The 14,502-nt window shown below is 33.3% G+C and overlaps 1 protein-coding gene across 2 annotated transcripts; it reads right to left on the minus strand.

Annotated features, from left to right (window-relative positions):
- Positions 1 to 9,356: 9,356 nt before the first annotated feature.
- LOC115706671 (uncharacterized) lies at positions 9,357 to 12,775 on the minus strand. 2 transcript variants are annotated; one of them, XM_030634386.2, is made up of 6 exons: positions 12,508 to 12,775; positions 11,480 to 12,064; positions 11,134 to 11,222; positions 10,731 to 10,830; positions 9,936 to 10,166; positions 9,357 to 9,639 (listed from the first exon to the last, which is right to left on the minus strand). In XM_030634386.2, the coding sequence occupies exons 1-5, from the start codon at positions 12,661 to 12,663 to the stop codon at positions 9,954 to 9,956; spliced, it is 1,143 nt and encodes a 380-aa protein (XP_030490246.1). In that variant the 5' UTR covers positions 12,664 to 12,775; the 3' UTR covers positions 9,357 to 9,639; positions 9,936 to 9,953. The 2 variants fall into 2 exon arrangements, with proteins under 2 accessions (XP_030490246.1, XP_030490245.1); XM_030634385.2 differs by having other exon boundaries at positions 9,357 to 9,672.
- Between the last annotated feature and the right edge of the window lie 1,727 nt (positions 12,776 to 14,502).

The following is a 14,502-nucleotide window of genomic DNA, read 5'->3' on the forward strand; positions in this document are numbered from 1 at the left end:
TTTCGATTTCATAATTTAATTTTTCTAATTTTCTTACTCAAATTCCGAATTACAGAAATATTGATATAAAAAGATAATTGAGATTAGAATATGTGTCTGCATGGAAATTAAAAAATTTAGTGACTTAATTTTAATTTTATATATATATATATATTGTATAAAAAAATTCTACAATGCACCATTTTCTATTTTCTAAAAAAATGCATTAAGGCACTCTTATCTGTTTTGGTATCTAAAAAAAATTAATTTAACTTTTTATAGTCGTGTACGTTGTAATTATTTGAGATATTCGACAAATATTAGATTAAAATTTTATTTGTGAGCACATATGTATAATGTATATATGCTATTATAAAGTGTGATACAAAATTAAGTGATCAATTATATTATGGGTATCAAAATGGTATTAAATTATCATATAAATAAAGAGTAGATACTATAAGTTAATTTATAATTTGTTAAAGAGTCAAATTATAAATATTCAAAACTCATTCTATAATGAGCCTATAAATATGTAGTGTTCCTCAAAAAATACTATGGTTAATGTATTCTCTCTTTCCCCATCATAAAAAATAACAATGGCTTCAGAATAATGTTTTCGCTCATTTTATTTTTTTTTTATTTAATAAAGGTTCTATAAAATATGATTTAGGATTTTTTATATTATTTTTAAAAATATGATTAGATCACTAATAATATATATTTCTTGAGTGTTTTGAAATTTTAACAATAAAATTTTTAAAAATTCATGAAAAATTTAATACGTCAAAGACATGGTTCAAATAGTAACACGTACAACTCTTTTATTTTATATACTTGTAAAATAAATTATTTGAACACTATTTTTTAAATTTTAAATTATTTTAAATTTTTCAAAATTTTACGCATCCTATCAAAAAAATTAAGTAAAAAATTGTCCTAAAATTCGAAAAAGATGAAAAATGAATTGGTACATTCCTTTTATTTAAGTGCATTGTAGAAGCGCTTGTAGTTCATATCACAAAAACATCTCCTTTCTTTTTCCTTTTTTTCCCTTCGAACAGACCAAGATTGTTTGAGAAAAACGCAACCCACTTCGAAAGAGGGTCCTGCCGACAATACTTATTTGAGCAATTTGCGGCGAAACCCCCTTATGTTTTGATTTTTATACACTTAACCCCCTTATCTTTATTTTTGGTGGCAAAACCCCCTTATGTTTTAATTTTTATACACTTAACCCCCTTATCTTTTTTTTTGGTGGCAAAACTCCCTTATGTTTTAATTTTTATACACTTAACCCCTCTATCTTTTGTTTTGGTGGCAAAACCCTTCAGTTTACTTTTCTTTGCAAATTTAAAGTTTTAGTTAAATATTACCGTTAAATACTAACCGGATTACTACTGTATCGACTTCGAGGTTTTACCGTTACTTATACAAAAGTGTATACAGTGGTCATCCAGTTGATATTTAACGGTAATATTTAACTGGCGTGTCAAATTTGCAAAGAAAAATAAACATAAGGGGGTTTTGCCACAAAAAAAAAAGATAAGGGGGTTAAGTGTATAAAAATTAAAACATAAGGGGGTTTTGCCACAAAAAAAAAAAGATAAGGGGATTAAGTGTATAAAAAATAAAATATAAGGGAGTTTTGCCACCAAAAATAAAGATAAGGGGGTTAAGTGTATAAAAATCAAAACATAAGAGGGTTTCGCCGCAAATTGCTCTACTTATTTTGGAGAGTGAGAAGAAGCAACAATGACAACTTCATGAACTAATTTACCACTAATAATATTTTTAGAGTTTCAATCTTGGGTTTAATCAATGTCCATACCCTCCTACCAAATGTCTTTCTCTAATACACAAATTTTTGTTTTTTCTGGCCAAGGAATTTGGCCCCAGAAAAAAATATTGTTGCTGGCTGGACCAATATTATTTAATACATATTGAAGCAAATTTATCGATGTGAAAGTACAGCTTAACAGCCAGGGAAGGGAAGGGAGTTGTGGCCACCCTTCGATAGGTGAGAGGTCTCTTAGAACAGCAGCACTAGTTTTATACCGTACAAATTTTCTCGCAATCCAAACACACGTAATTGAAATTTCCATACAAAACAGCGTCCTCCCCTGCTCATTTTTCTTCTCTGTTTTAATCACAAAATTAATGATATAGACTCGTGGCTCTAATCTTCTTACTCTTCTATTAATGTTGTACCCAGTTTCAGGGGTAATTAAAAGAGAATTGAAAAACCCTTTAATTTGACAATGATTTAATAATTTATTGTAAGAATTCATTAATGACACAAACACAACGATTGGGACTGGGATTGGGATTGGGACCCAACTTGTTTAGGGGTCAGTCAAATTTATATAAAAGTTAACCTTTCACTTCTCTGTCAAGAATTTTGACTGACATGATTTTATAAGCTCATCTCATTGATAAGAAAGTCTAAGCATTATTCATTGATACTAAGTGTTATTCTTATCTATAAAACTGAAAAACTTTGTAGTTTACACTACGATTCAAGCTCAGTGGATGTCATGTAACTTGAGGTATATTCATTTACACTCTATACCTTGCTTGCTTCTTTGAGCCATGATTCTGAATCAGTGTTTCCCAACGTTTTGACTGTTTTATTTTAATCTTCAAGGCTCAAGCTTTCATCCTGACATTTGATTTTGCTAGCTACTTTAATTATTAAAGAAGAAAAATACAATTCACGCATTACTGAAAGTACTCTAGTGAAGAATGGTAGTAGTTAGTGCCCAAAAAGAAGAAAATCCCATTTTTCATAAATTGAAATAGGATAATCTCATTCTCTAAGGGAAATTTCAATTTTTGACCCTAATAATACAACCTATATCAAAATTTATACCCCTTTATAATTTGTACAAATTTAGTCCATTAATTACATGAACTTCCCATTTTACCCTTTTTTTTTTAAAAAAAATAAAAAAAAAAAGCTAAAATCTGAAAGTGTATTTCTCTCTCTCTCTCTTCCCTCTTCCCTCTCTCTCTCGTGCACCACTCTCTCTCTCTCTAGGAAAAAATTTGAAAAATTTATGAAAAACCGAAGCTGAAATCCGTCCCACACGATATTATTTGCTGTTGCATGGTTGTTTTCTCGGTGGGTGTTGGTGGAAAACCGAAGCACAATACAACATCACTCAAGAATCTTACACCATTATAATGGGTAAGTTGCATTTTAAGCATTTTGTTTGACTTTATGTAGTTTAAAATTGTTATACGTGTGTTTATTGTTGGAACTGCTGTTTTTTGGTCTGAAATTGTTGAGATCTGGCAGATCTGGTTTTCAGTCGATTTCTGGGTTTTCCAGTGTTATCGATGATATGTCGATGATATGTCGATGGTTTGTCGATGATTATGAAGGAAAGGTCAGTGACGACCATTATCGACGTTATGTCGACATGATGTCGACATGTTATCGACATCATGCAACCAACTTTGGGATTAACTATTTGTCGACATTTTGTCGACATGTTTGTCGACAGAATGTCGACAACAAGCATTTTTTGTTGTTTTTGAGAAGTTGTCGATATTTTGTCGACATCATGTCGACAAAATATCGATGCAATGGAAAAATACCGTAGATAAAACATAAACATAACATTGACAGAAAATAAACTTCATTAAAAATAACAAAAAAAAAACATAAAAAAAAACAGAAAATATAAGTTCATAAAAATTAAAAAAAACATTAAATAAAACCCACAAACCATAACATAAGAAATTATTTTTTTTTAAATTCTTTGGCTTGTGGGTGAGCCTTGCAATACTTGCATAATGTTCCAGGCTTCACCGGTTTACCGTTGAAGATGCCCAGTTTGCAACGACGGCATCCTTCGGGGAACCCAGGTGGTGGAGCCGGCCATTCACCAGTTTTTGCAAATTCTCTTTCAAGTTGCATGAACCTGAACTCGTTACCGTTTCGCTCTCTTTCGAAAGCTCGAGCGGCGTCCAAAACTTTCTGCATTGCAGGAGTAACTATGCCAACATCATCCTCCTGCTTCAGCTCCTCAGGAGTTAGGATGGGGTATTTGCCGTTCTTTCTTGGGGCCATATTTCAAACTTAAGAGAATAAGAGAAAATTTTTAAGAGTAAGAGATAGGTAGAATACAAGAGCACTTATGAATAAGATTTCCCTTTGCTTTTATAGAGCAGTAAAAATGTTGGGAATGTATGAAAATTTAATGGTCATTAAATGCGTAACTGTACAGGGAAAAACGCATGAAATGGCGTATTTATCGACAGAATGTCGATACTATGTCGACATCTTATCGACAACATGCCAATTTAGTGTCACTGCTACCACATTTGTCGACGACATGTCGACTTCATGTCGATATGTTGTCGATAGGACACGTGTCTGACATGCAACGTTTCAGTTGGGAAGGGTTGTTGGGAACGTATGTAAAATTTATTAACATTTAATGTGCAACCGTTTCTATTGTCGATATAATGTCGATGGTATGTCGATAGTATGTCGATGACGAGCATGGTTGTTGGCGTTGTCGATGGTATGTCGATATTATGTCGACACAATGTCGACAATCAGTGCCCTAATTTCTGGTATTGTGCTTCTCGACATTATGTCTATTGATATCGATGGGATGTCGATGTTTATTTTTTTTTGGTGTTTTTTCCTTTACTCACCTTGTTTTTTTGGTTTGCAATTGCAGGAGACAAAGTGTTCCTTGTTGTATCGTACGATGGTGTTTGGTTATGTGAGAATTATAATTGGATCTACAAAGCAAATAGCAGCTTGACGTTGACAGTTACAACCGAGACAACCCTACAAGAACTGCGACAAATTTTATATGAAGAGTTGGAAGTTGATCCGGTAGCGTATGATTTAAAGTTGGAGATTTGTTCCTTGTACATGAAGGGAAAAATGGTTGCGCCAGAGGTTATTAAGAGAGAACGCCAACTGAGAACGTTTTTAGAGATGAGGGCAACAATGTCAAATACAGAGTTTATGCCATTATTCGTGACCAAGGTGAGAAAAGTTGGGAATTCGGAGCCTACGCCGCCTACTAATCCTCTCCCTCGGAGTGTGGTAGGGTCTTGCGTTCCCGAAACAGATGTTGGGATTGGTGTGAATGAGGAGGTTCCGGCCAATTTAGAGGTTCCGACCAATTTTGATGTTCCGACCAATGTAGGGCAAGAACAAGAAGCGACAGGATTTCATCAGTTTGAAGAGTTCGATACACCCTTCTACAATAATGATCCTATTGTAGATTTGAATATGGACGATGACCATGATTTAGCAGTCGATGAACCCGTAGCGGGACCATTGTTGAGGTTAGAGTGTGTACCGAGTAACCAAGGTACACAGCGAGAACGACAACCTCGTAGTGAAAATCGCACTACACCTGGAACTAGCAGTAGTCGACCAGGCAGAACTGAAGAACATGCTCGTCATGCAACGTTCTCAACGTTCTCCTCTTTCGAAGTTTGTACCAAGTTCAAAGCTCCCATGTGGACAAAGGAAGATATAATGGAAAATCATGAGCTAACTACTTGTTTACAAAGTAAGGAAGCAGGGGTGATAGAGCTTGGTAATTTTTATGAAAACAAGGAAGAACTGAAGCGAGTGCATGAGTCTGGCGAATGAGTGCTTCCCCCAAGGAATCCGGAAGAAGAACTCGAGGTCTTCCACATATCTAATGATGTGAGGCGTGATCAGCGCGTTGGCCTCGCGGCCCAGAAGCACTGACTCCACAAACAAGCACAAGCCGAGCTTGTACAAGTCTTCCGGGTTCTGGCAGTTTGTGAACTGAAGTTGGAGTGCTTCTGTCTTCACACTATCAGACCGGTTGAAATATTTGTTGATCAGTCGGTCTGACCCCGAGCGCGCGACCTGCGCAGCCTTCTCCTCTTCTGTTGGCCCCGAGGAGAAGTCCAAACCCGTAATGAGTGCAAACTCCAGCACCCCGAATCGGACCTCCTTCCGACCAACATAAAACCTCATCCTCAACTCCTCCTGAGCATCCACTTTCATTTTGTGGAGCATCAGCTGGTGAAATAACACCGAGGAGAATGTCAGTGGTACGGCATTCCAGAAGCTCCCGAAACGGCTTTCCTTCGCCGTGTTGTTAAGGTTGAACTCCTCAAACCGAGCTTTAATTTTGGCAAAAATTCCAGTGCCCCTATATGTGACGCGGCCAGTGAAATGCTCGGGTGCTGGAATAATGAGTCTGGGAGCCATCTGAAAAAACAAAAAACAAATAAATAAAGCTGCTAAAAAAATTTAAAATTGTCGACATAGCATCGACATCATGTCGATATTCAGTCGACATTATCTAACAGTAAGCACACAAAAATTTCAAAACAAACATGTCGACATTATGTCGACATACCCTCGACATTATGTCGACATTATCAAAAGAAGAGAAAACACTTTCATGTCGACAAAATGTCGACATCCTGTCGACATTCAGTCGATAATTTAAACAAATAACAATTACACAATATATCGACATACTGTCGACATACAGTCGACATTCAGTCGACAATACAACCTAACAATCAACATGTTCATTTAATCGACATACCATCGACATACTGTCGATAAGTAGTCGACAATATAGGGCAGAAATACTCTTAAAATGCCAGTCGACATCCTATCGACATACAAGCGATATCCTATCGACATACAAATTACAGTAACATTCAAACAGACACTAAATCTATCGACATCCTATCGATAACCTATTGACATGTCATCGATAACCCTGTAATTTACACAGATTTCATTCAAACACTACACCTAAAGATCACAAATGCTACACAAAATCCACTAATCTCAACAACATGCAATAATTGGCATCCAAATCTATGAAAAATGTATTTTTTTCTCAAAACATAAACATTACCTTTTAATGATCACGGGTGGTGGTGGCGACGGGTACTGCTCGTGCTGCTCGTGGTGGCGAAGGCCTCTGTTCGGTGTCGACGATCACGGGTGGTGGTGGTGGCGACGTTTTGTGGTCCGTGGTGGTTCGTGGTGGTTCGTGGTGGTCACTGGGTCGTGGTGGTGGTCCGTGGTGGTTCGTGGTTGGGTCGGGGTCGTGGGTGGATGGCCGGAGTGGGTCGGGGACGTGGGTGGATGGCCGGAGTGGGTCGTGATGTTGGGTCGATGTCGAAGAGTCAATCGAGAACGACAGAGAGAGAGATGGAACGACAGAGAGAGAGAGAGAGAGAGAGAGAGAGAGAGAGAGAGAGAGAGTGAAAGAGAGGGAAAGACGGAAAGAGAGTGTGAATAGGAAAATTAAATTTGAGGGGTATTTTGGGTACAAATGAGTAATAGTGGAATTAATTTGTATAAATTAGTGGAGGGTATATATTTTGAAATGGGGTATTTTATTAGGGTCAAAAATTGAAATTTCCCTTCTCTAATATGTTTTACGTGAAATTTTAGAGTTAAATACAATGCAACAATTAGGGGTGTTCACAAAGTATCCGATCCAATCCAATCCGCACGATCCAATCCAATCCAATCCGCAAAATGCGGATATCCGCACTTGTGCGGATTGGATTGGATTGAAAAATCTAAAATCCGCACTTGTGCGGATTGGATGTTGTTTGACCTCAAAAAGTAACCGATCCAATCCAATCCGCACTTAATTATATATATTTTTAAAAAATTATAATATGTTATATATATTAATTAAAAAAAGACACAAACTTCTAATTTCTTAATCTTTTTTAATAATATATTGAGTTGGTGCATCTTATTTATTTTGTAATAAAAAATACAAGAAAAATAATTCTTATTCACATATACACAAACACATAAAGTTTAAATATATATATACTAGCTTATTTATTTTAGTAATTAGATACGTATATATTTTAGTGTAAATCTAAAGATAAGTATATATATTGATATATATGTATATTAATTTAATTTGTATATAAATAGAGATGGAAGTAGATTATTATTGGAGATTAAGAAACAATAGTCTTTTTTTAATTTTTTTCTAATAAAATATTAAATAATTTATTATTAAAAAAATAACCGATCCAATCCGCACTATTGCGGATTGGATTGGATTGGATTGGATTTAAACTCTTATGCGGATTGGATTGGATCCAAAATATGAAATCCGCACTTAGTGCGGATTGGATGTTGTTTGACCAAAAAAGTGCGGATTGGATCGGATGAACACCCCTAGCAACAATGTTAATTAGAAATACTGTTAGTTAATTAAAAAATTAAAAAATTAAAAAATTGTTTGTCACTATTTTTAACACACTATTAAAAAATTATTTTTTTTATAAAATTAGTGCTAAAATATATAGTAATATATTAGAAATTTAACATTTTTAGTTAATTAAATATCAAACCCATATTCTATCAAAATTAATTATAAAAAAATATCATTTTAAATTTTACTCTAAACCCCTAACAGTGATAGACAACCTTACAATACAAGACTTAAAACTCACCAAAGACATTGAAAAGAAAAACCTCATCAAGGACAATTACTACTTATGGTTGTCATTTTTAGAATGATAATTGGATAAGAGAAACGGATTACTTATGTATTATTTTATTTTTTTACATTTTTTGCTAACTAGTATTTGGGCTTGTTTGTAACGCCGTATTAGGTCGTATTGTATTATATTGAATTGTATTTTATACAATATTTTTATGTAAAACTATATCTAGTATTAATTTTTATAGACACCTAAATATATAATATTTTAGTATAAAATTTAACATAGTATTATATAAAAATATGATATATATATATATAATCCAATTCAATACAACGAGCCTTTTAAGTACGAGAGAAATTAAGGAATATTAAATTAAAGAGAAATTACCTCATATATTGTTTTTTTATTTTTTTTTCAAATTTACGGTTTGGGTTTCTAAAATGGTTTCAACACTAGTTGCAATAAGGGTTTCTATACGATTTTTTGTTGCAATTTAAATTGCAACGCTAGTTGCAATAGGGGTTTCTATATAGAATTCCGTAAAACTGTAAAAAAAAATTGTTTTAAAATATAAAAATGAAAAAACCCCTAAAATAAAATTATCTTTTATTGGTTTAGTAGGAATACTATGAAATCAAAACTAAGAACTTTTTTATATATATAATTTTCTGATAATATTAGAACAATGTACAAATCAATCAAAATACTTCTCTTATAAAATCTATACTTATGTGACAAGTTACTTTTACTCTCACTACTACTAAACAACCACACAATGAAATCCATATAATAATCCTCTCCTCACCTTGCCTTCCTCAGTTCCTCTACCCAGCAGACGCAAGTAATGACTTTATATTCAAGAAAACAGATCAATAAATAGCCATATGTAATAGAGAATTATCTATATATCTTCATAGCACCAAAGTGATCTTTGATTAATAAAAATATAATTATGTGATAAATAAACAAAACAAAATTGGGACTATCCACGTATACACCATTTGTGCTGATTTTTCTTTTCTTTCTTTCTTCAAAATAAATAGAGCATTGAGAAAATAAGCACTGTTCATCCAGAAAACAAAATTGAGTACAACATTACAAATTGGTAATCTCCTAAATCAGTTGAAAGCATTTGGGCCAAGGAAACTAAGGTGACCCTCCGTCCATCCGCTTCATCCCATCTCGTCAAATTCAACACTGGACAAGTAACCAAGACAAAAACATCAGTCTCTGCACAAAAATACATGACTATGTCACATAATGTCAGTAAATTTCTGAAGCAAAAATATTGCAGAATAGTAAATGCTATTATCTTTTAATTTCAAAATCAACATTTTATTCCCTCATGATCCACAAAACAAGGAGCGAAGAATTTAGTTTTCTGTTCTTCATTGGTTATTCACTCAACGATGCTAGAATAGTAGAATAAAATTTAAAAATGATGGAAGTTATTCTGAAGTGGTTTCTAGAGTTTGTTACTCTGGTTTACATACCTTTTAACAATTTTTGTGTTAAAAACTAGATAAGGCATGCACTTTATGAGAATCATTTAGAGATAATCTATGGACTGGTCCTGTAATGAGCTTTTGCAGAACAGCAGCATGTGAAGAACTAACACAATCATTAAAAACCAAGCGGCGAGCGTTCCCAGATAAAGATTTTGTAATAGCTGCAATACTATCAACATAGCCGTTTCTGCAATGGGCTTCTAGTCCATCGATAACCTATTTTAAATAAAAATAATAATAGTTAGTTAGATGCTCTCTTGCTACAATCTGATAGTGTTTTGAAATAACGATAATCAAAGTCATACTTCAAAGGAATCTGTTAATGTAATTATGTCATGATTAAAACAAAACGGTGTAATTTCAGATATTCTACATTTCCACTTTAATTTACGATTATTTATGTGTCCTTTCTGTTTATTTAAAATGCTAAGCGTACAGTGATTGAGCTATTTTCACATAAAGGGAAAATGATAAGAAACAAGAGCAGGAGCCAGGAATAGTAATATAACCACTTAAAATATTTAAAGAGCTCTATTCTAAAATTGAAAAAAAGATATATAAACGAGTCATCTAAAAATGTTAATATCACTGAAATGCATTCTGAAAATATATTTAGAAACAAAGATGTGGTTAAAGCAATTCTAGTAATTGATTATGATGTACAAGTTTCAAGCAACACTACATGATTTTATTCACTACCTCTTTATTTCAAGCACTTCAGTAATATTAGAGTTAAAACAAAACAAGAAGAGAGTACAAAATAAATACACAGATCATTACCAGTAAAGAAACCCCGGAAATATCAACAGCCTTTAAAGAAATAAGCTCCAAAAGTCTCTCGGGGGTTGAAATTAGAAACTCGGGTTCACAATTCTTCAAACTGTAGATGAGAAACAAGAAATAAATTTAACAAAAATGTGATTGTATTACACTAAAGAATAAGCATGTTAGGTCATTAATCAAGCAGATACATACAAAAAGATAGATACATGAATTCATGCCAAAATGTCCCTGGAAATAATCACAATTTTTGTTACCTAACTAAATATATGCATAGGTAAACTAACAAAATACACCATTCACAAAATTTGTGTATTAACACTAAATTTGCAAGATCGACCCTGACAAACCCGTCTGGAATTGCCTAAAAGAATTGAATGCTCTATAGTCAATATGTACCTACCCTTGGATCTGGTGATCTAAGGAAGCACCAGGATGGATACTCACTGTATGTATCCCGTGAACTTTCAAAGGTTTGCACACTGATCGCACCTGATGAGCGATGATCAGGAAAGAAGAGAAAAATAGTTAATAAAAGAAATAACATCACAAATTATTAAACCAAACATGATTATTTTTCATCACAAAGAAACGACAGTATCTGATACAAAAAAGTTTGCACTGAAACTGGAATAAACTTAGCAACTTTGACCACCCTATGGACTTTCATATAAAGGTGATAAGAACACATTTATGAAACCAAAAGTGTCCCAAACTGCTGAGTGAAAGACAGAACATATAGCACAAACCTTCGTGGCTTTCTCTTGGGATGGAACAAGAAACAAGAGAAAAGGGCTGGCATACGATACACCTTCTTCCTCCTTCTTAGAAATGGTGTCTGCAGCACTGCTAACAATCCAAGCAATTTTCTCTACGGTAGAAGAAGTTCCACTAGTCTCTAGTACATCTTTTCCAGCTAAATAACATCTCCAAAACTCAATTCCCCAAGTACTAGCAAAAAAAGGCTTATCCTCATCAACAATGTCAGTGCCATCATGACGCAATGCACTTTCTATTTCATTCAAGCACATAATGTGATACTTAGAAGGACAACCTGAAGATGCCTTTCCTTGGTGATTATGAACACTACCATTTCTATTAAGTCGAGTCTTTGAATTTGTAGCTTTAACTTCTCCATTTAAATCATTACCAGCTTCCTTCTTCTTCTTACTAAGAATTGGTTTACAAGAAGCATCTTTATATTCCTTTGAAGAAACCTTCTTACCGGTTATGTGAGAAATATCTTTCTTGCTTCCCTTTCTGTCTCGATCCTTTTTACCATGCTTGTCTTTGGAGGAGGGTTCATCTAAAGTAGGAGGACTGAAACACATTCCCTATAATTTCATGTTAGAAGATATAAAAGAAGTTAGCTTGATGCTTTTTTCCCCTTTGTCATGGAAGAATTGTTTATATAACATTTTTATGCAAATAAATACTACGTATTACGTAATACAGTGTAATTATGTCCTTAATTCAATAACCTTACAATAACATAAACCACACTCACAACAGGGGTAAAAGACGCAAATCATATCAAATAAATCTTAACAATAATGCCTCATATACAGCTCCTTCAGGAATTTCAACAAGCAACCACATTTTATATGTTTTATCACCCACACCCGCACACACACACACACACACACACACACACACATATATATATATATCATAAAAAAGATATGTAGAAATTTGCTCGTAAAAATATATAAAAATAATAGTCAGAGAAAGAGAAGAAGCAAAGAAAATAAAGGACATGAAGTTTGGTAAAAAGTACCTGGCATTGTCTGCGTTTTCCGGACTTGCGGCGCTTCTTAGAGGCGATGATGGCGGCGACGCGTGCGGAAACGGAAGAGGACGAATCCTTGCGATTCAGCTTCTTTCGATTGGCCTTGTTCTTCTTCCTCCTCTCTATATCTTCTCCTTTCACCATGGCAATCAGAGAAAGAGGTCTTGGAAGTTCGAGAATGAAGTCGGCGGTTTATGTGTTCAGCAGCACTACTCTCTTCTCTAGTCTTTCCTTTAGTTAGATTGTGTAGAACGAACCGATGGTAACGATGTAAATTGAGATATTTGACAGGGGTTTATCAGTCTTTTCACCTTTCTCATACGAGAAAATTGGGCTTATTTTCGTTTGTATTCCAAAGAGTTCAGCCCAAAAAACGTAGCAAACCCACCCTCAAATTTAAAGGCCCAATATAAAGGCCTCTCTATCTCGTGATGAAAAAATGGAGGAAATTACACTCTATACTTTTTTTATATGGTCCTTTTTTATTTTTACTCTCTTTTTTAAAATCTATCATTTTTACCTTTTTTTTTAAATATTATACTAATTTTGCCCCTGTCACTTCAAGATACTTTTCATGTGACTCTCTTATGTTAGGGTATTTTGAGTACAATACATATAAAAAGAGGTATGTTTCAAATAAATATAAAATTAGAGGTAAATTTGATTAATTGATTAATAAAAAGAGTATTTCTCAACTTACCCTGAAAAAATACAAATAATAGACCTGTTTGCTGAGATAATACAAATTATAGACTTGGAGATAGGAATTTTAACACAAACAGCTTATATGACCTGTTCAAAAAAAAAAAAAAAACTTAAATGATCACTTTTTCTTTATATTTTTATGAACTATGTCTTTTTTTTTTTTAACATCTTCACCGAGTTCTTGAAATAATGTAAAACAACCCAATACAAACATAGAACAACATAAAAATACCGTACAAAAAATATAAAAAGCACCATTCCGTATTTTTGTAAAAATATACAAACAACATACAATTTGTATTTGTTAAAAAAAATTGGTAAAAAAAATAATATAAAAAGCACCATTCCGTATTTTTATAACAAAAATGTTACATCCACAAAAACATTAAAAAAAAAAAACTCTAAATCCGTAGCTTTATAATATTTTTTTGTCATTTTTGAGTCTTGGAAAAAAAAATAGATAAAAGAATTACAAAAATAAAAAAAAACAAAATCAAACCGTTGAAAGCACGTATTTCTCCAATTAATATGTTATGCTCTTAAGTTCTTAACTAATGGCTAGCAACATGCACACTCATTTTAAGAGTAATTATTTCGTTTTGTCCAACCCAATATTAGAAAGTGACAAATCTAAGATAAAATCAGGTATGTGATTGAAGCATCACTTATTTGGTAATGCGTCAAGTGTAAGAGAGGATCACAACACATCTTCTAAGAGATACTATACTCGACAAGAATAATCAGAAAAGAATCTTATCATTGATACTATCACTAATAGTAATTTAACACGTGACACGATATATACTAGCTCACTGGTATGGAAGGTAGGTAGGTTCAAGTATTATCAATTTCTAACTTTGACAATTCTCAGTCAAAATTACTCCACAAAAGTTTGTTGTTACGTACATCCCATTACCTATACATGCTTTGGAACTATTACTGATTTTCACCTCTATTCAACTTGGACGGCTAATACTATGGTTACAGACAAGACATCACAGTCATACCCTTCCTAAGCTGATGATACTAAACAATCCATATTTTATAACACTTAAGTATGTAAGGTACTTGTGTATTCAGTTTAATTGATGTTGACTGCTATGTTTGAGTTTGACAAACGAATTTTTGTTTGAAATTTAATACATTTTTTAATCTTGAGTAGAGACAATAAAGACCTAGAAGAAGTGTAAAAAATCTTTTAAAATATTGGATTATATTTATTTTCTTTCATGTTCATGGGAACCTAATGGATGATACCTTGCTTTAAGTATAATGCAA

Source organism: Cannabis sativa, chromosome 1 (assembly GCF_029168945.1).
Source record: "Cannabis sativa cultivar Pink pepper isolate KNU-18-1 chromosome 1, ASM2916894v1, whole genome shotgun sequence".
NCBI lineage: Eukaryota > Viridiplantae > Streptophyta > Magnoliopsida > Rosales > Cannabaceae > Cannabis > Cannabis sativa.

What these genes read in the sequence shown, in the direction of transcription:
- LOC115706671 (XM_030634386.2), bottom strand. Translation starts at nt 12,663, where the DNA reads ATGGTGAAAGGAGAAGATATAGAGAGGAGGAAGAAGAACAAGGCCAAT. An exon ending in CCCAAGAGAAAGCCACGAAG is followed by an intron (nt 11,223 to 11,479) that starts GTTTGTGCTATA and finishes ATCGCTCATCAG; the next exon opens with GTGCGATCAGTGTGCAAACC. An exon ending in TTAGATCACCAGATCCAAGG is followed by an intron (nt 10,831 to 11,133) that starts GTAGGTACATAT and finishes TCTCATCTACAG; the next exon opens with TTTGAAGAATTGTGAACCCG.